General features: G+C 45.6%; 4 protein-coding genes across 9 annotated transcripts; 3 read left to right on the top strand and 1 right to left on the bottom strand.

The window, feature by feature from the left end:
- Positions 1 to 2,172: 2,172 nt before the first annotated feature.
- LOC119303881 (methyltransferase N6AMT1-like) lies at positions 2,173 to 4,612 on the bottom strand. Its single transcript, XM_037581031.1, has 3 exons — positions 4,470 to 4,612; positions 4,221 to 4,387; positions 2,173 to 3,245 (listed from the first exon to the last, which is right to left on the bottom strand). The coding sequence occupies exons 2-3, from the start codon at positions 4,317 to 4,319 to the stop codon at positions 2,481 to 2,483; spliced, it is 864 nt and encodes a 287-aa protein (XP_037436928.1). The 5' UTR covers positions 4,320 to 4,387; positions 4,470 to 4,612; the 3' UTR covers positions 2,173 to 2,480.
- Positions 4,613 to 4,725: 113 nt separating this feature from the next.
- LOC119303880 (pentatricopeptide repeat-containing protein At1g74850, chloroplastic-like) lies at positions 4,726 to 9,749 on the top strand. The gene is made up of 5 exons (XM_037581030.1): positions 4,726 to 6,272; positions 6,537 to 6,952; positions 7,759 to 8,073; positions 8,163 to 8,270; positions 8,784 to 9,749. The coding sequence occupies exons 1-5, from the start codon at positions 4,842 to 4,844 to the stop codon at positions 9,121 to 9,123; spliced, it is 2,610 nt and encodes an 869-aa protein (XP_037436927.1). The 5' UTR covers positions 4,726 to 4,841; the 3' UTR covers positions 9,124 to 9,749.
- A 464-nt stretch (positions 9,750 to 10,213) lies between these two features.
- Positions 10,214 to 13,028, top strand: LOC119303879 (mitotic-spindle organizing protein 1B-like). Of its 5 annotated transcripts, none has more exons than XR_005148013.1 (4): positions 10,214 to 10,517; positions 10,953 to 11,328; positions 12,281 to 12,351; positions 12,740 to 13,028. XR_005148013.1 is itself a non-coding variant. In XM_037581028.1 (3 exons), the coding sequence occupies exon 2, from the start codon at positions 11,035 to 11,037 to the stop codon at positions 11,317 to 11,319; it is 285 nt and encodes a 94-aa protein (XP_037436925.1). In that variant the 5' UTR covers positions 10,215 to 10,517; positions 10,953 to 11,034; the 3' UTR covers positions 11,320 to 11,328; positions 12,740 to 13,028. The 5 variants fall into 5 exon arrangements, 3 of the variants coding, with proteins under 3 accessions (XP_037436925.1, XP_037436926.1, XP_037436924.1); XR_005148012.1 differs by having other exon boundaries at positions 12,737 to 13,028; XM_037581028.1 differs by lacking the exon at positions 12,281 to 12,351 and having other exon boundaries at positions 10,215 to 10,517.
- A 1,304-nt stretch (positions 13,029 to 14,332) lies between these two features.
- On the top strand, positions 14,333 to 18,387 carry LOC119303878 (calmodulin-binding protein 60 A-like). Of its 2 annotated transcripts, none has more exons than XM_037581026.1 (7): positions 14,333 to 14,553; positions 14,648 to 14,723; positions 15,707 to 15,759; positions 15,858 to 16,339; positions 16,680 to 16,840; positions 17,178 to 17,381; positions 17,487 to 18,387. In XM_037581026.1, the coding sequence occupies exons 1-7, from the start codon at positions 14,423 to 14,425 to the stop codon at positions 18,081 to 18,083; spliced, it is 1,704 nt and encodes a 567-aa protein (XP_037436923.1). In that variant the 5' UTR covers positions 14,333 to 14,422; the 3' UTR covers positions 18,084 to 18,387. The 2 variants fall into 2 exon arrangements, with proteins under 2 accessions (XP_037436923.1, XP_037436921.1); XM_037581024.1 differs by having other exon boundaries at positions 14,334 to 14,553; positions 15,855 to 16,339.
- The last annotated feature ends 2,282 nt before the right edge of the window (positions 18,388 to 20,669 follow it).

The raw sequence follows: 20,669 nt of genomic DNA, 5'->3' as shown, positions 1-20,669 counted from the left end.
TGTGGGAAAAAAAACAAAATCGATGCTTCAAAAGGAGTATTTGGAAGCATTTTGGAGCATCAATTTTGTTTTTTTGTGCACACCTCCACGAATGTGATTCCGTCGCCAAAATTTGCACGCTTGTAGAAAAAACACCAATGTTTCTTGCTAAAAAAAGTTCAGAACTTTTTGATTTTTTTACTACTTTTTTGGATTTACTGTTCATCCAAAATTATGTGAGCTCGAGCTCACAATAGCACTTACGCAAATATGGCAACTATTCTAGAGTTATTCTAACTAGACTCCCACGATATTCCAATTTTCTTTGAATTAAACCAATTTCTTAGGTGGTTAGATAATTTCCCGTCTGTTGCAATTGGGGCGTAAATATTCTATCAGGTTGACTAGTGATACCTACCCATATTAATGCGATTGCATGGAAAATAGGATTTAATACCTTTTAGTTATTATTATTGACTTATCAAAGAAAATAAATTTTTTATTTGTTACATCAATAAGATATGGTGTAATTGAGGCGGTTTTTTGATGAAAAAACAGATGTGAGAAAAAAAATCAAAACATAAAGATGAGGGGAAGCATGTAATGTTTGACGAAGGACGACTGGACGACAGAATCTTACATATTTTTTAAATAGTACGTATATAATATATATTATTATATTGGATGCCGCTAACTGCCACATGTGTGGCATATACGACATGCGCCCACACACTGTGTGTGATGTGAGTAGGAGGCAGCCCACACGGGCTGTGTGTGGGCGGACATTGGAATTGCCCACACGTGTGGGCGCGGCTACTTCGTGCCACACGCCCAACAAGTACTACTCATCTTCATCCCGTGCGTGTGGCACGAAGCAAAAATGCCCACACGTCCTGACGCAGCTACGTTAGGTACCTCACGGGATGACTATTTAGTTGCCATCCTGGTTGGCAGATGTAATTATCTGGGATGGCAAGTGTAGTTGTAAAAGCATGGCAACTCTATCTGTTTTGGTTAATTATAGTTGCCATGTCTAATTTATGGTAGTTGCCGCGTGTAATCAAACCGTAGTTGCCGTGTGTGATTAACTACTTGCCACATATGGTCAAAACAGTAGTTGCCATGTGTGTTTACCTAGTTGCCACGTGTGGTCCAACCATAGTTGACATGTATTATTAATCACAGTTGCCATATGTGTTTATCTGGTTGCCACGTACGCGCAGCTGCAGTTGCCGTGTAGCAAAGAATCACATTTGCCATGTGTGTGTACCGAGTTGCCACGTTCGCGTAACTGCAGTTGCCGTGTAGCAGAGAATCACAGTTGCCGTGTGTGTGTACCGAGTTGCACGTTCGCGTAACTGCAGTTGCCGTCCACAACATAGGAGTGTCGTGTGGGCGAAAAACAGTTCGCCCACACGCACATGACCTAAGTGGTGGCTGTGTGGGCAGAAACTAGTTCGCCCACACAACGCAGCTGGCAAACAGCGTGGTGCGGGCGTGTGGGCAAACTTTCCAACGCCCACACACCAGCCCCATCCTACGTGGCACAAAAAATCAACCTTTTTCGTGCCAAGATTCGTGCAAAAGGCACTGGACGACGATCCAGGCATGTGGACGAGTTGGGGAACGCCCACACGTATGGGCGTTAGACTTTTCGTATTATATTATATTATAAACAAGAGAGGATCCAACTCTGCTAAAATTAACTTGATCTCTTGCATAATTTGTTTTGTTTTCTACCGGCTATGGAAGAATATAAATCTTCTTGAACAACCATTTTGTTGTAACTCTAGACATTTACTCCTTGCTGAAGTTTCTGTGATCGATCAGGTTTAGTAAATATGATCTGTTCAAAAATTAGTAGTGTACTCACTCGCAAGAGGAAAGCTCATGGCAGATTTAACTCCTCCAAGTCCACTACATCTGTTCGAAGCTGCATGTAGACACGACAGTGCATCCGATCCAAGCTCATAAAATTCACCACCAATTACCTCAAACATATCTATCAAAACAAATGACGCGACCAGAGAACAAACCCAGATGCATCTTCCTGGGTATATAGGAGCAAGCATACCATCATACTGCTAAACAGACATCAAATTTTTTTGAACGTAGCTAACATTGCACAGATCCAGAAGTTGCGCTGAACTTCTCTCTGCAAGACAAAGTCGCAATTTAACAGCATATGACACATTCACGAAGGCAACAGATTCATTCATCATAGCACATATACACACTAACACGCATGGTGCCAACATAATAAGACAGCTGTTTTACCGACAAGAGAAAGTATGGTATGTTTCAACTACGATAGGTTGGGTTGCTCATTGGATCATATAGCTAAGTTCACCATGTCAGTCTGGTTTGTGTTCTCAGAGGACAGGCAGGTCTGAACTCCACAGTAACACCTCATTCAGACACTTTTACACATTACCGCCAAATTTCGCAAAGGTTTCCTTGCTTTGATATATTTCATGATAGGAGGGTCCAAACTGATGAGGTCAAGAACTGCCAGCGTTCTTATGCCAAAAGGATTTGAAAGGCAACTGTGAAAGCCACGACTCGGCGCGTGGAGATCTACCGGACTGAGAAGCATTTGCGCCAGCAGCAGCATCTTGCCAGAACTTAAGAACATAAAGGCTCTCCTCGTCAGTACACCTCTTCAACAGAACACGTGACGCGAACCCCTTCTCGTTCATCAAATGGCATATGCCCAAAGGATCATTATCTTCAAGGGCAATCATGTAGAGACACCCTTTTTCTGACAGCAGCTCACGCACCGCAGGGAGAATCCGATCGATCACTTGGCGCCCATTCAACCCTCCAGCCCAAGATGAAGCAATGCCCTTCATCCCGATTTCTTCCTCTGGTGTTGGCACATAAGGAGGGTTCACAACAACCACATCAACCATGCCAGCCAGACGTTTCTCAAGTCCTGACACGATATCAGTAGCAATAACATCTGCATGAACACCATGGGCTTCAAGTGTTGCTTGAGTTGTCTCCACGGCATGTTGGTTGATGTCTGTTGCTAGGTACTGGGTTCCAGAGCCTAATTGCCTGAGCATGATGGCTAGAGAAGTGATGACATAGCCACTGCCACATCCTACTTCCATGCATAAACTCGGCTGTAGCGTCAGAAGTTGAGCTTTGTCAGAGAGCAGCGCATCAACAAGGGCAAAGGAATCATCACATGGTTCATAAACTTCCGGATGGCTTGCGACAAGCTGAATCTGGGCAGTGTTCAATGTCCTTGCTGATGCAGACTGAAAAAAAAAAGCAAAATTAGCATCAAATACTCCTAGCCAACACATTATCTGAAAGAAATATTGGTATGTACTTTAATTTAAAATCTTTTCAAAATTAGAAGAATGGGGAGAACTCTATGACAGAAAAAGTACAAAATACATCTTTTGTAGAGGGATGCCTTACTTTAAGGCCTATTTATCAAGAAATATATTTTATTGCCTTAAACTGAAGAGCCGCCTTGGGATGTACTTCATGTTCACTCTATCATAATAACCCCATGCTCATCCAAAATTAACAACTCATATTTCGAATATCTTCAGGACAATATTTGTTCCCCTGCGATAAATCCACACATCCCTCCACTATGGCACAATAAATAAATTTGGTAGAGAAATTTCATTGGCAAGTCCAGATTGATGAGAGGGGAAGCAAACATGATAAGACATAGGTGACGCTACACGAACAAGGAACGAAGTAGACTGAAAACCAAGAAGAGAAACATTTGATAGTTCCAGTACAACTCATTGGCAATGGGGTCAGTATCAGGGTCAGCTATGGTAAGGGTACAGATAAGGTAAGTGTGATGTTGTGAAGAAACAGTTGCAGCTGGACTTAGGTAGGCTATCACAACAAGGCAAACTATCTGATGTGCTTTTGAGGAGTACTAGAACAAAACCCACTTGTTATCTAACATTATCTTTTTTTAGCCATAGCAGCAAAAAGGGCTTGCTGGATTTAACAAATATTCCTAGAGCAAACCAGATTCCACAGCACAAGACAGGACGGAAGTACCATCCAATCTCCTCGTATTCTTAAAGAGGAACCCGCAGATGATTCTGAAACCGCATTCAAGCTCACGGGGTTTGATGTGATCGACGGTTGGACGGCCGCCTACGGGATTACTCAGTATCCATCGATCGAGAAGAGGATGTCCTGATCTAATCATCTAAGGCAAATAAAGCAAGGCGGGAGGGTGGGGAGAGCGGGCTGACCTTGCCCCTCTTGGGGAGGGTCCTGAGGTCGCAGCTGGCGGAGAGCTCCGCGAGCTTCCCCTCCACGGCCGACACCGCCGCGCCGTCGCCCGCCGACATGGAGCACCAACCAGACCCGCGACAGACGAGGAGGACTGCCCCCGCGGCAGGATCAAGACCGCCGGCCCCTGCAGCGCGAGCACGGAATCGCGCGATCAGAAACGTATCTGGAAACCTCCGAAACGCAATAGGGGGTGGGGGGAACCGAACCTGCCCGGAGGAGCAGCGCTAGGGCCGGAGGGCGCAGCGGTGGGAGGACGGCGCGGATCTAGCGTGGGGCGGCGGCGGCGGCGGCGGCGGAGTCTAGTGCGGGAGGGCGGCGGCGTTGGGCGGGGGAGGGAGGGGGGCGGCCGCCATGCTGCTGTTTTGGATTTCTGTTCTGGACTTCTGGTCCAGGCCTCGTGGGGAACGGAACGGGTTAGGCTTAGCCTGTTACGGGTCGGACTCTCTTCCTCCTCCCGAGTCCCAAGCTGAGTGGAGTCTATCCACTTCGGCAGCGAGCGGAAAAATCTCTCCCCAGTGGTGAAATCCAAAACCCCCACTCCCCCTCGCCGGCCGCCGCCGCCGCCGCATGCTCCAAGCATGGCGCTCGTCTCCACCACCACCGTCGCCTCCTCCTCGTCCTACCACTGCGACCACCCGCTCCGCCCGGCCGCCGCCAGGAGCTGGTGCCGCCCCAGGAGCCGCGTCGGGGGCAGGCTGGCGGTGCTGGCGCGGGCGCGGGGCCAGCTGACGACCACGCCCAAGGAGGAGGCGGCCCCGCCGGCGGGGGCGGGGGAGCGGGGCAGGTACTCGTACGAGGTGGACTCGCTGATCGACCGGCTGAGCAACCTGGCGCCGCGGGGCTCCATCGCGCGCTGCCTCGAGACGGCCAAGCACCGGCTCACGCTGCAGGACTTCGCGGCGGTGTACCGCGAGTTCTCCCGCCGCGGCGACTGGCAGCGCTCCGTGCGCCTCTTCAAGTACATGCAGCGCCAGTCCTGGTGCCGCCCCGACGAGCACATCCACGCCATCGTCATCGGCGTGCTCGGCCGCCAGGGCCCCGCCCTCCTCGACAAGTGCCTCGAGGTCTTCCAGGACCTCCCCGCCGACGCCCGCACCGCGCTCTCCTACACCTCCCTCATCGCCGCCTACGCCCGCAACGCGCTCCACGAGGACGCCCGCGCCCTGCTCGACCAGATGAAGGCCCAGGGCGTGGCCCCCACCGCCGCCACCTACAACACCGTGCTCGCCGCCTGCGCCCGCGCCGCTGACCCGCCCGTCCCCTTCGACATGCTCCTCGGCCTCTTCGCCGAGATGCGCCACGACCCCTCCCCGGCCGTGCGCCCCGACCTCACCACCTACAACACGCTCCTCGCCGCCGCCGCCGTGCGCTCCCTCAGCGACCAGTCCGAGATGCTGCTGCGCACCATGCTCGAGGCTGGCATTATGCCGGACACCGCGTCCTACCGTTACATTGTGGATGCCTTTGCCAATGCCTGTGACCTCTCCCGTGTCGCCGAGCTGTTCCGTGAGATGGCCGACACAGGGCACACACCGGACCCCTCCGCGTATCTCGGGCTCATGGAGGCTCACACCCGGATTGGTGCCACCGCTGAAGCTGTGGCCGTGCTACGGCAGATGCAGGCTGATGGCTGTGCGCCCACGGCTGCGACATACCGTGTCCTGCTCGATCAGTATGGAAAACAGGGGAGGTTTGATGGCGTGCGTGAGCTCTTCCGTGAGATGAGAACGGCTGTACCTCCAGACACGGCCACCTACAATGTGCTCTTCAATGTATTCGGCGATGGCGGGTTTTTCAAGGAGGTGGTGGAGCTCTTTCACGATATGCTTCGCACAGGGATAGAACCTGACATGGAGACCTGTGAAGGTGTCTTGGCTGCGTGTGGTCAGGGTGGTCTCCATGAGGATGCAAGAGAAGTTCTTGACTACATAACCAAAGAAGGAATGGTGCCTACTGCAAAGGCCTACACTGGCCTAATTGAAGCCCTTGGTCATGCAGCTATGTATGAGGTCAGCCTACGAACCAAATACTGCTTTATAATATACTCCCTCCGTTCCTAAATACAGTACAAGTCTTTTTAGAGATTCCACTACAAACTACATACGGATGTATATAGACATATTTTAAAGTGTAGATTCACTCATTTTGCTCCGTATGTAGTCCATAGTGGAATCTCTATGAAGACTTATATTTAGGAACGGAGGGAGTATGAGTCAGTCTTAAGATAACCCTTTTGTGATGCAAATCTAATATTTCATTGATCCTCTATCCAGGAGGCCTATGTAGCATTCAACATGATGACTGAAATCGGTAGCTTGCCAACCATAGAGACCTATAATTCTCTTGCAAATGTGTTTGCCAAGGGCGGGCTCTTCCGGGAGGCTGAGTCCGTCTTTTCTCGGATGACCAACAGTGCTGGCATTCAGAAAAGCAAAGATTCGTATGATGCCCTCATCGAAGCATACTGCCAGGGTTCACAGTTGGATGATGCAGTGAAGGCATACATGGAGATGCGCAAGTCTAGGTTTAACCCTGATGAACGCTCCCTTGAGGGGGTACTCAATGCCTACTGCATAGCAGGTGTTATAGATGAGAGCAAAGAGCAGTTTGAAGAGATCAGATCCAAAATGACTGTGCCTAGCATTATTGCTTATTGCATGATGTTGTCACTATATGCAAGGAACGACAGGTATTGGTCAAACAGAACTTTCGCCTTTTACAATATGTCAAACTTCTGTGCTCCTGAATATTGCTAACTGTTCAAATGCAAACACTGAAATGAAATCTGTGCCAATCATGCTTTACTATTTCCATTAAAAGAAGTACAAACTTTGGATCTTCAGTTAGATAAATCACAAAGCTGACCATCAACTTACTGCCTCTAAACAAGCAGACTAGCTCACTGGGCAATAGGACAAGACATTTACAAACTCTGGACCTTCAGTTAGAGCTGCCGGTCATATATAAAAGATTGTAATCGAATCTTTCAGTTGGATTGATATGGCATATGCATGTCATTCTGTACTAGGGTTTGTTGCTTGGATTTTTTACATTCTTACTTGCATTTTCAGAAGTTGTATAGTTCTTTAATGTATTGGTTTAACTTCTAGAAACCACATGTTTTAACTATGGTCTTTGATGGGTTTGATTCCACAGTTATTATGTGATCATGCCCTTGCGTTTCCATAATGATTTGGGCTGGGATTTCTGCCCCGTTTCCTTGTGTGTGCTATTTCTGGTATTTATCATGCTTAAATTGTTTGAGTCTACTGACCTTGGTATGACCTGCATCATACAGGCAACATTGACATAATACATAGCCAGAAGTAAAATGATTCGATGCAGGCATACTTGTGATTGTTGCAACTTAAATCGACAATATATAGCCAGAATTGACCTGAGATTTATCTTTTCTTTAGTTTTTTTCAGCTTACAGTTTTTCTTAAAATGCTTCTAATGTGATATTACTGCACCGTAATCGATTTATGTTTTCAGGTGGGCCGATGCTTATGATCTGCTGGAAGAAATGAAAGCAAATCGTGCTAGTAATACACATCAAGTCATTGCTTCCATGATAAAAGGGGAGTACGATGATAGCTCCAATTGGCAAATGGTTGAATACGTCCTTGACAGCAGTAACTTGGAAGGATGTGACTACAGTTTACGATTTTTTAATGCTCTCCTTGATGCACTTTGGTGGTTTGGCCAAAAAGCTCGGGCTGCAAGGGTTCTAGATCATGCAGTAAGTTATGGGCTCTTCCCTGAATTATCCCGTGACACCAAGCTGGTCTGGTCTCTAGATGTACATAGGTAATGTAATTTTCTAATTGCCATCTTTCCATTAACTGGTCCATTTTTATATTTGTCATCAGCCTTTACTAGGTTTGTTTACATTTCAGGATGTCAGTTGGTGGGGCATTAGTGGCTGTGTCAGTATGGCTCAATAAACTTTACACCAGACTAAAAAGAGAGAAAGATCTTCCCCAACTGGCCTCTGTTGTTGTATTGTAAGCTTTCAACCTAAATCGATGTTCCTTTCCTATTATCATATTCTGTTTCTATGTTATGGCATCTTTATTCTTTATTCTCTAATTTCTGTGGAATTGGTTTATTTTGATCGATGTGTTCTGCTCAAAAAAGGGAAGTTAATCTTAAGCTGCTGTGACCATGCCTTCTTAATTGAATGCGCAATGCTCCTGTCATTTTCCTAGGAAGCAGTGCAGTGCTAGTTCTACTTGAATGGAGGGCCACAGAAAAAAAAAGAGAATCATAAATATATTCCACAGAATGGAATCACTTGTAGAAGAAAAAGTTTGCAAAAAATAGAAGTTGATTTTAAGCTGCTTCAGTAGATTATAAGTACATCATTTCTGCAGAGCAAAGTCCCTTTGTAAGGGGAATCATTCGATATCGTTATAGATCATCATGCCCATGGTTGAATTTTCACTGAAACAATTGACCTTTGTTAACTATATTTTTCTCTTGTCCTACTTTGGTCTGACAGTTTTTTTTACTACTAGGAGGGGGGAAATGGAGAAAAGCACGGTCACAAGAGGACTGCCGATCTCAAAAGTTGTGTACTCCTTTCTCAATGACACGCTGTCTGCATCGTTCCATTACCCAAAATGGAACAAGGGGCGAGTCATATGCCTGAAGTCCCAGTTGAAAAAGCTGCAGGCGGCCATAGATTCCTCGAACGGCGCGGCTGTGCCTGGCTTCGTCCACATGACGGACTCCCGTCTGCCATCTCCTGGCTCGAAGGTATACACCCGGGAGCCCCAGGTTGAGAACGGCTCGGCCCATTCCACCGCTGAATCGTTGGTAGAAGAAGAAAAGGAGTCGGAACTCCTCGCGCTGTGAGCTCTCAGGGTTGCAGAGATATGGTATTTATTATCTGGCCGAACAGGGGAAGACGAAGTGCAGAGTAGCAGTTTTGGGGTTTGGGCATTCAGTCTGTTCATCTTCACGCCGCGCGACAAGGACGACCACACCATGCTTTTGCAGCGGCTTCCTTGCTTCAGTGATACCCGGTGGGTGCTGCTGCTGAGAATTTTGCGCATCTTGCCCAGAACAGCTGTACTTGCAAGAGCTCCTGTCACCTTGGACAGTGCCGGAATTCAGGTTCATCTCAGGATTTAGCGCTCTGTAGGTAGGACCAGGCTACGCATGTTTGTTTCTAGAAATAGTTGGCTCACTTTCTCTGTATCGCCATCTCGTGCTTTTGATATGGCAAGCATGAACTTATTTTTGGTTTCACCTGGGGCAACGATGCCACACTGTAAAACATGGCAGCAGCCTCATCCTCCTGGTGAGTCTCAGCGAAACATTTCTGGCAGAGGTAGACGCTAGGAGTTTGTAGAACTGCATGATAATTGTTGTATGTAAGCTGCTGGAGTGCCGGTGTTTAAAAGTTTAAACATCTTGTAATACATGTTTATTTAGACAATTTTGGTAGAAAAAAATGCAAAGCACCTAGTTCAAATTCTTGCATTCTATCTGTGGATTACTCCCTCCGTTCGGAATTACTTGTCTCGGAAATGCATGTATCTAGAACTAAAATACGTCTAGATACATCCATTTCTGCGACAAGTAATTCCGAACGGAGGGAGTACATGTGAAGGAAGGTTGATGGAATATTTGGCAGTCGTGTCATGTCACATGTGTGAATTAAAAATGATGAATCCCCTAAAAAAGTTAGAAACGATGAAGTTATGTCTTTTTGGGGCGATGAAGTTTAGGTGAGCGTTTGTCCCTGGCACTTTTTTTTAGAAAATGTGTGTCACTGGCATGTTGTGGGACCATCCTTGCGATTTCCTCGCTGAAACAGGGCCTTTTTTTTAGGGTTCGTTGTTTCACAGGGTGGGCTGCGGCCCATACAGCCTTAAAGAGGAGATGGGCTGGACGAAAAAATTAAGCCCAGCAGGCTGCCTATGTTCCCGGAGCCCCGTCCCCGCCCCCATGGTTGCTGCCGTCCTGCTCCCCTCTCCGGCTTCCCCGGTCTGAACTCGCCGCCACCCGCCTCTCGCCTGCCTCCGGGGTCCGTGCCTCGCCGACCACTCGCCGTCGCCGAGTCCCCCTTGTCTCCGTGCCCCCGCCGCGCCATTCCCCACGCGCTGCTTCACCGCACCTAGCCGCCCAGTCCTGTCTGCGGCGGTCGGCGGTGTGCAGGCGTGCACCCCGCCCTGCACTACATCAGCAGCCACCAGCTACCGGCCAGCCCTCCCACCGTCCCACGACTAAACGCAAATTCACAGGTACGGCTATCTATCAACATTCCCCAATTTTCCCAGTTTTTGATTCAAACCCTATGTTGATTGATTCATTTTCTGTTTGTTCAGTTATGATTGATACTCATGCAGGGATTCACAGATTAGAATGTTTTTTTTCTCATAGAATTGTTGAAGAATTGTCGAATTTTTTTCTTGTGGAATTGTTGAAGAATTGGTATATGTACTGTGTAGGCTTCTTTTTATGCAAAACTGAGACTTAGTTGGGAATTTTGGTGTGTTTGTAAAACCATATCAATGTATATCTGCGTGCTGTTGGTAAATACTCTTTCCGTCTCATAATGCAAAACGCTTTTTGACACTAATGTAGCGTTAAAAAGCGTCTTACATTACATTATGGGACGGAGGGAGTACTAATTAGAACGTTCACATGTTGTATTTGTTGTCGTTTTTTTTTTGTAGGTAGAGTCCACCTGTTTTAAATTCCTAGATCTGGCTAGCGGAGAGCGGAAGGGGAAGCCGACGGCGACCGCGCCCCCGTGAGATGGGAATGGAGGAGTCGGCGGGGGGTGCCGCGAGGCAGGCCAAGGAGTCGCTGGAGCTGGCGTTCCAGATGTCCCAGATCCTGGACACCGGCCTCGACCGCCACACCCTCTCGCTGCTCATGGCGCTCTGCGACCGCGGCGCCAACCCGGAGGCCCTCGCCGCCCTCGTCCGCGAGCTCTCCTCCGCCGCTCCGCCGTCTGCCGCCGCCACCGCACCCGCCTCCAACACCACAGCGGCCCCGGCCACCCCCTCGTTGTTCCCCTCCGGCTTTCGCCAGCTCTAGGCTACTAGGGTTCGTGCCCTCGACTCCTTCTTTTTCCTCCCAGATGACACCGCTTGTCACTTGATGGCGTTGTGTGTGTGCACGTAGGCCTTCCATGCTGTATGCTGAAACTGGTTCCTGATTTGTATTCTCGAGAATCGAGATTGGTAATGCAAGGGGGGTCTGTGTCAAACTCTGTCACGCTCTAGCAAATGATTTTCTCTTCTGTTGGCTGAAATTGCTTCCTGGTTTGTATCCTCAAGATTGATAATGCAATGGAGTCTGTGTCAAATTCTGTTATCCACATTCTTGCACATGGATTGATTCGTTGGAGTTATCCATATCGTTATGACACCAATGCAAGATTGCAGAGACGAATTTGAAATACGGTCTACTTATTTGGGTCACCTGTATAAATATGAATTCCACGTTTAAGTGACTGGAATCATTCCCATGAGTAGAATTGTTGTTATGTCAATGTTCCTTGTTTTGGAGGCATCCCAATTAGTAGCTATTCTTTATCATTCGTTTGGCTGAGGTGTCTACACACATGTTTCAATCATTGCTAGATTCATCATATTCAAGGACTGAGCATTTGAACTCACCTTTCATTGTGTTATTATTTTCTTTATCACTAATGTTTATACAGTAGTAAAATGATCACCAAGTTAGCTCATTGTCCTTGAACAAAGGTGGAAGCAAATGGAAATACTTTACACAGTTAGCCTGCCTATGCTCCTCACCAATGGTTGTAAGGTTTGGTTGCATCATTATTGTGAGATTTTGAATACTCTACAAAGTCTGCCTATGCTCCTCCCAAATAGTGTTTGCGGGCTGGCCTGCCCATCGTAGAATTGTGAGTTCGACATTTTAACTACAAGGGAGCGTGCTCATGAGCAGAGTGGTTGTTATGTCAATGTTCTTTGTTCTAGACTAGAGGCATCCTAATTAGTAGCTCTTCTCTGTCATTGGTTTGGTTGAGGTACATGCACGGATGTTCCAACAACTGCTGGATACATCATATTCAAGGACATCATTCGACTTCACCCTTTAGTAAGTTATTGTTTTCTCTATCACTCTGGGATTTAAGGAGGAAATGCTTTACAAATCCAACACATGCTTCTCACTGGTGGTGTATTCAAGTTGGCCTGCCCATCGTATTTTTCATCTTGTTTCCTGATGTTGTATAAATCTAATAGTCAAGCAGTAGCCTTGTATCCAATTAAGTTGTATTTTCAAGAACAAAAAAAATGTACTAGTATATAGTTTAGAAGTTGATATCTCCCAAGGTGATTTGAAGCATACAACCATGATGCAACCAAACTTTATTATGCTAAGAAAAATTCTCCCATGTCCGAAATTTCAATCAGTGTGCAACCACTAGAGGTACCACCTCTTTCTCTTTACAACATTCTAAACATCACCTTCATTCATTCAGCAGGTACCGAAAACTGGACGCAACTGAAGTTCTTGATTTGAAGTCGGACCAAATCTGATACTTGGCTTGCTGGAAGAGACGGATTAGCTTTGGTCAGGAGGAAGCAAATCTTGCTCTGCGATGCACTTGTGATGTTGTTTCCACCAGAAAAAGTTGTCGCTCATTGAGTTCCTGTAAATTGGCATCTTTCTTTGCTTGACTTGGACACTACTGTACTAATCATGATGGCCACTGCCACTGCCCCTTCATTCATAGTCTTCTTATATTCCCATCGCTGTATGCATCAGCTGGACATCTGGTGTTCTGTCGATTATCCTCTCGTTGACGATGGTGTCATGCTTATCTGAAAGGAACACGTCATGGCCTGGTGGCCATGAATCGAGCTCTCGTATTCGGGATAACAGTCAAAAAGCTATGAAAAATGATGACATCTCTTGCTGAGGCTGAGAATCCACGATACAAATTTACTCCTGCTCATCTTCAGCAATTGCTCTCGGTTTTCTTCACTCGTCTTCAGACATGATATGTACTGATGACACTAGCGCCATCTTGTCATGCACATGGAGGAAACTCTTTCTACTGCTGCTTAGTTCACCCGTACCTGCAACGGTGTATTCTGCATCTCAGCGATGCACTTATATATTATCCATTATTATTATTATTATTATCAGAAGAAGAGAAATAAAAATCCTGTTAGGTTGATATAATTGGTTATTAGACAAACTTTAACCCTATCAGGTTGATAATTGGACATTGGACAAACCTGTGACGCGCCACATTTCCTAATCAGGGCTACGGACAAATGTTTGGTTTGTAGCCACACTTGAGCCCTGTTTGGATTATCGTTTTCCTTTTAAACACCCTCGTAAGAAACACACATCTTGTCCCGTCGTTTCATTTCCGATCGGAATTTCCTCAGTGGCCGGTCCGATATACAACTCTAAATTAAACACCTCCTTATTAAACCACAACCATCCCAAGCGCGGCCTTAACCGAGTGTTAGGCGCGCGGGTAAGCCGGTGTACAAGTGTTTTGTCGTAGCCACGTCTTCTTAGTTGCTTACCCCATCTTATCAAAGACTCGGTCGCTAGATCGCCTTTTGTCATAAGTGCGGCGACCAATTAAGCCACCACAAACTGTGGCATGGACGCAAAAGCGTTGCCAAGTGTGGAATGCAACCAAACATGTCTGCTATTGCCGTATGCGCCTTTTCCCGTTTTGCCAAGTGCTGTATGTGCCACCCTCAAAAAGTACTGTGTCAACTCAAAACATAGAAAAGTACTGTGTGTGCTGGAGAAGTGTATGAGTTTTTTTTTTTTGTTTTTGAGGGAGAGAAGTGTATGAGTTGCCTCATGTTTGGCACCGGAATTTGCCAAACAGTGCCCATGTCTCGGTCGATCGGACGGACGGGACAAGTGGCCGAGCCGGAAGAAAAGGATCCGACGCCGAAAATGCGCTTCGGGCCGGTAGGGTGGGTAGGCCGGGTCGGTCTGTCTGTAGCCTGCCTTTTCCGGCCCTGTGGGCCGAGTCACCCCGCAATTTGAGGCCATTTCCTATGCGGCTCCAACCGAGCCAAACCCACCGTCCGTCCCGTCCGTGCACCGTGGCCATCTGACCGAACCAGTTCCCGTGCGGGCGGCGCGGCGCAGGGTTAGGTTGCGACCGGCGGCGGCGATCGGAGATCAGATGTCGCAGAAGCGGCAGCCGGAGGAGGGCGAGCGGCCGCGGTGGGGGGGCTGCGGCGGAGGCCCGGCCGAGTCCGGCGGGAGCTCCTCCCCCGCTGAGCCCAAGCGGCAGCGGGTCCCCGCCCTCCGCGAGTAAGCGTCCCGTCCCCTGTCCCTTTTCCTGGCGGCCTCGATCGGAATCTCCACCTCGGTTTCTCTGATTGGATTGGATTGGATTCGTTTGCAGGGTCATCACGGAGGTGATGCGGAAGAGCAGCATCGAGAAGCTCTTCTCGTCGATCGAGCCCCTCATCCGGAGAGTGGTGAGCCGCCGTCCGTCTCGTGCACCTCGTTCCCGTGTTTTCCCCGTCCCCAATCCTCGTTTCCTTCAGCCGTATCACGACGAATTCGCAGGCTGTGCTCCGTCTAATCCGCGTCTCCTTTCTTTTCATTTCCTTGGGCCTAGGTATCTGAATTAACCTTAGTTTTTTTTTTCAATTGGTGATCAGTATAACTGTCAGGAATCCATTTTCTACATCGCTTAGTTTAGTCTTGAATATGTAGAATCAGAAACTCCGCAGACCCACAAATTTGGACCGTGAGGTTACAACGAACCTTTAGGTATTGATTTAGGCCAGGCGGTTCGTATTGAGTAGATCTGAAATCGCACTTTTGACTACGCTCTTCATTGCAGCCATTCATCTGCAGAGTAGTGAGGAGTCTATGCAAGCTGTCCCCCCCAATTTCCTTCAACCGTGCCAGAAAATTTTATAATCTGCATCTTCTATTCATTCCATTAGGCTTACGATTATGATGTGCTGGGTGACATGGTTTCTGAATTAAACTTAGCTTACTTAAATTGTTGATCAACATTGCTGCTGTCAGGAGTCCATCTTGTATTGGTCCTGTATTTGTGTTAGTTTTGAAGAGTAAGGAATTATTAGTAACTCACAAATCTTTACTAAGAGATCACAATGACCTTGTAGGTATTAATTACTTTAGGAAAAGGGGTTCTTGTTCAAGAGTAGATCTCAATCACAATTTTGGAAGCCACTGTATTGAATTAGTTTTTCTACCATTGTATTGTTCTACATTCAGAACCATTGAAACCCTGCGAAACTAGCAACGAAGCATTCATTCCAATGGACATTTTCTCATTCATTTTCAAAAGATAATATTAAATATTTTCAGTCAAGGCTGTTGCTTGCATCATAAAGCTTGACCTAGTCAGTGCTGTTTTCAGCCATGTTTTTGTTTTAAGTTATTCAGTGGTGATCTTGATGCTTAATTCGAGTCAAATTTTTAGGTTAAAGAAGAAATTGAGTTGGCCCTCGCAAATCATGCCGCTATGATGACAAGGTACAGTATATGAACACTTCTTTGACAATTTTTGAAGTTCGTAAACTGATGCAGCTTCATCTAACCACCTTGTTTTTTTGTTCATTTTTCATTAGAAGTCCCACGTACACTGTTCCATCTACATCGAAAAATCTGCAGCTCCAATTCACGACTAGGCTTTCTCTTCCAATTTTCACTGGCTCCAAGGTTGAAGGCGAGGGTACCTTAAGTATTGCTCTAGTCGACACTTTGACCAGAGAAGTTGTAGTGATGGGTACGGAGTCCCGGTTGAAGGTTGAAATAGTAGTTCTAGAGGGTGACTTTGAGGACGGAGAAGGCAATGACTGGACAGCTCAGGAGTTCAATAATAACATCGTTAAAGAAAGACAAGGTAAACGGCCCTTGCTTTCTGGAGACGTGTTTGTTGGCCTTGATAAAGGCATTGGTACAGTGGGAGATGTAGCATTCACAGATAACTCCAGCTGGACACGCAGCCGAAAGTTCAGGTTAGGTGCAAGAACTGAGGATGGTTGTTATAATGGCGTAAGAGTACGGGAAGCAAAAACTGAATCATTTGTGGTAAAGGATCATCGTGGAGAATGTGAGTTGATGCTGCTTTCAATTGTTATTTGTTTCTTGCACCCCTTCCTGCACATTTGATAAGTTTCATCATTTTGGCACAGCGTCCTTAAAATTGACAACTGCACATAGAAATATAAGCACATGAATTCCTTGCTGCAATCTAGATTTGTTAGAACACAGTGCCCTTGATAGTCATAGTCACGTAATAAAAATTTGCTTTCTCAATGCAAGGATTTAGACCAACTTAGCTTACTCTTACTGCTAATGATTGACCTATGTCATTGCATCATCGTCTCAAATGCTACCAAATTGGGCAAATTTAAATGCCTCACTTGTTATATTTTGTTCCCCTTTCCCAGTGTACAAGAAGCATCACCCACCAGTTCTTGAAGATGAGGTTTGGAGACTGGAGAAGATCGGCAAGGAAGGAGCTTTTCACAAGCGTTTGAATAAGGAGAAGATAGTTACAGTCAAAGATTTTCTCACTTTATTGCATCTTGATGCTCCTAGGCTCCGGAAGGTACTATGCACCCTTTTGCAAGGTTTACAGAATTTGCTTATGTATTTTATATTCTTTGTAGAGTTTATACAAGCTGTTGATGACTAGTCCATTCTGTCCAAGGTTGACATGTATATTTATATCGAACATGTTTGACAGCATTATTTTGTAAATCTTTGAATTAAGAAAAACTGGAACCATCAAACTGCATATATGTGTAGGAGTTCCTCATTTGGATGGATCAACTGCATTTTATCTATGGTAGTGTAAATGAGGTGTGGCATGTTGTTGCAGATGATAGTGGTGTCTCAGAAAATATGTAGATTTCCTAACCAACTCTAATGTTAACATTGTGCAGATATTGGGCACTGGCATGTCAACTAAGATGTGGGAGGTTACTATTGAGCATGCAAAAACAACATGTATTCTCAGTGACAAGGTGCATATTTACTATCTAGAAAGCCCAAGCAAAACTGCTGTTGTGTTCAATGCTGTAGGGGAAGTGAGAGGGTTAATATCTGAGAAGTTTGTTTCTGTTGATGATCTGACAGAAAAGGAGAAGGTATTCACTTTTCTTCGTCGTATAAGCTCTTTAGATCAAATTCGTTTCCCCTTCTACCAGTTGCAACCTAGACCATCTGGTCTTTACAGCATTTGTTCTTTCTAGGCTGAAGCAAATGCAGCTGTTAAACAAGCATTTGAAGACTGGAAGAATGTCTCGACCTGCGACAATGAAACACTTTTGGAGAATCCGTCACAGCTCCTCAATATGAGATCCTCATCTTTGTGTGAAAACGAATTTTTCCAGTTACCTGCACAAGTTGCCGCTGATGATTTTGATTTAAGCCACTTGGACATACCATCAGGCGACATTTTCTCTGTCGAACCATTGTGTGCCTTGGATCCTTGTGCGGTGGGAGTTGTAGAGAGCAGTGAAAATAGATTTCAGCCTGAGCTTCCCCCACTTGGTGGCCATGGACAGCCTCAAGAATCACTCGCTTTAGACAAGTTCTCGAATTCATTGGTTTTTGAGGAGAGCACCAGTCACGCCTCGTTCAACGAAGAGGACTATTATTGCCGTCCAGGTCCAGACCCCCCGGTATCCTTTGACTCACAAGATCTTGGGGCTGCGCTGAAGGGCTTCATTGCGACGATATCAAAGCCAAAGCCATATAGAGGATGGAGGACATTGTCCTATGTTATAGGATGGATATTCTACACCAAGAGGATGGCCGCTCAGAAGAGGAAGAAACCCGGGAAATGATGATTTCCATTTGCCTGTGGTTGATTAGTTAAAAAATTGTGAGATATAGAAGTGGACGAAAGGAAAGCATGTACAAATGAGTGGTTGGTTACCTTTTGGATCTTTTATTTTTGGTCGCATGTTTTGCTGGTGTTCTCAAGCCGTTTTATCTGCGAGAGTGACACCTGTAAATAATCTGATGATTGTTTTGCTGGTGTCTTGAGCCGTTTTATCAGCAAGAGTTCGCCTGTAAATAATCAGATGAAGCTCTGTACAGTACATAAATCCGTAAATATGAATGGTGGTGCCTATCATCGGTGTGTTATTGGTATTTGTCAGGTTGGTCTGTAACTTCGTTAGCACATCTTTTGTCGTATGACATTACATGCGCGCATGATGCCCAAGTATGAATGAAGTCTACAGGTGCAGAACCAAAAGAATTGCGTTCTGCTGCCAAATTCAGACTCCAAATGTTTGCTGGATCTGAAGTTGCAAAACAGCAACGGGCACTTCTATTGTGACGTATAATTCGGTTTTTTACCATGCAGTAAATGATTTTCGAGATGTTTAAACAAAAAAGTGCCCGTGCCGTACATGATACTTCCTCGGTAACGTGATTTTCTGGCTGATTGCATGCACTCAGTGTACTCACCCGAGTCCATGGCCCTGCCACTCCACCATGAATGGACCATACACACCCCATGGAAGAGATTAGCTCTCGTACCTCCATGACGAAGTAGAAAGAGGAGAGGGAGGATAGCTAAGTTCATTCACTTGCAGTGTGCGTGTAGTTGAGTGTACGTTTCTTCCTGGTTCTAAACATCAGGGCATCGCCGATCAAGTCTATTTTCCACGAACCCTTGAACCTTCTTCCTTCCTTTCATCTCTATTGGCACCTGAAATCTCTTTGTTGGAGATCATCTCTGCCAACCAGGTCAACCATGAGCTCGCCGATCCGACATGCTTTGCCCTAGTCGCTCCCACCTCCCCTTTGGTCTTGCCATGAGTTTAGCCAGTGCAGCACCTTCTTCATCCATATGAGTAGTTTTGAGCTTGAGATGTCATTGTCTTTTGCTTCTTGGATGCAAGATTGGGGTTCTTGAGTAATCTAATGAGGCCATCCCATTTATTTGCCTTGTTCAACTTGATCCAAGATGCACTTTAACCTATGAAAAAACTGAAATCCTCGTGAATAATCAATAAAGTGGCCGTATGCATCTCCCAGATGCAGAGGCCGGGGGTCATCCTCCTTTTCTAAAAAAAATTGAAAAAACCGAAAAATCGCACCAAGTGACCTGAAAATCTGATACCACGTGATAGTGTAGGATCGATCAAGTCTATCTTGGGGAGGGAGGGGGGGGGGGTCAATAGGCTACTAAGACAAAATGGGACTCTTTTTCCAAAATTTAATTTCCTTGGTGATTTTAGGCTTCTCTAATAATCTATGAAGCACCCTACACAAGCAAGTCTACAAGAGTATAGGCAGCAGAAAGTAAACACATGCAAGTGTAAGTAACAAGGTAGAATTAGGGAGATGCAAACACGGGTAGGTTCGGTGAAGATTTTTACCGTGGTTTGGATAGTTAGTGCTATCTTACATCCACACTGATGGATACCTTGATCCACAAAGGACCTAAGATCACAAGGATCCACTAGTAGAAAATGGGCCATTTGTCCCGGTTCAAGAGGGCCTTTAGTCCCGGTTCTGGAACCGGGACTAAAGGCTCGGTACTAAAGGTTCTTATACAAACCGGGACTAAAGGCCCTCCACGTGGCCGCTGACTAGAACTCCACCTTTAGTCCCGGTTGGTAACACCAACCGGGATACCAACCGGGACTAAAGGTAATTTTACGATTTTTTTAATTTTCCCTCATTTTCAAATTTCTGAATTATTTTACAATTTAATCTTTAATAACCCACCCCTCATCACTGCTTAATTTAATCTCTAATCTCTAATCACCCCTCATCATTCCAAATCATCTAACTTCCTAGTCCCCCTCGTTTCCAAGTCTGCACTTGATGTTTTCCTGACAATAGTAAGATGTCAATCCTATTAACCCTTAGGAGTTTAGCTTGAGCATGAAATCACACATTTCACTATTTGAGTTTGAAACTATTATTCTAAAAAACAATGATTATTTAGTAACACTAATATTTCTTGAATAAGTAGTTTGACCACAGTTTGACCGGATTTGACCAAAATTCAAAAAAACTGAAATAAAGTAACACTAATATTCTTGAATAATTATTTAGTAACAGTAATACTTCTTGAATAAGTAGTTTGACTAAAATTCAAAAAAACTGAAATTTGAGCATAATTTTTCCTTTTAGAATTTGAGGATTCTAAAATTTTGCAAACACGCAGTAGGCGGTCAAAATCAGATGCGGATTTTCGTGCTGAACATTTTGATATATTATACGTTCTTTTTCCGACATCGTACGCAAATGTTATAGCTGTTTTACTTTTTCATAACACTTTTTTGCAAAACATGTCCAAATTTAAGTTTTCTAATTTTCCTAACTAGTAGATGTAGTAATATAACTACATCTCGAAGGATTTTATCTTTTATCTTTTGTCATTTTCTTTTTTTTTTCAAAACTGAAAT

This window comes from Triticum dicoccoides, chromosome 5A (assembly GCF_002162155.2).
Source record: "Triticum dicoccoides isolate Atlit2015 ecotype Zavitan chromosome 5A, WEW_v2.0, whole genome shotgun sequence".
In the NCBI taxonomy this organism is placed as follows: Eukaryota; Viridiplantae; Streptophyta; class Magnoliopsida; order Poales; family Poaceae; genus Triticum; species Triticum dicoccoides.
Note: the sequence above shows the minus strand (reverse complement) of the source record. Positions and strands in the feature narration are given on the sequence as shown.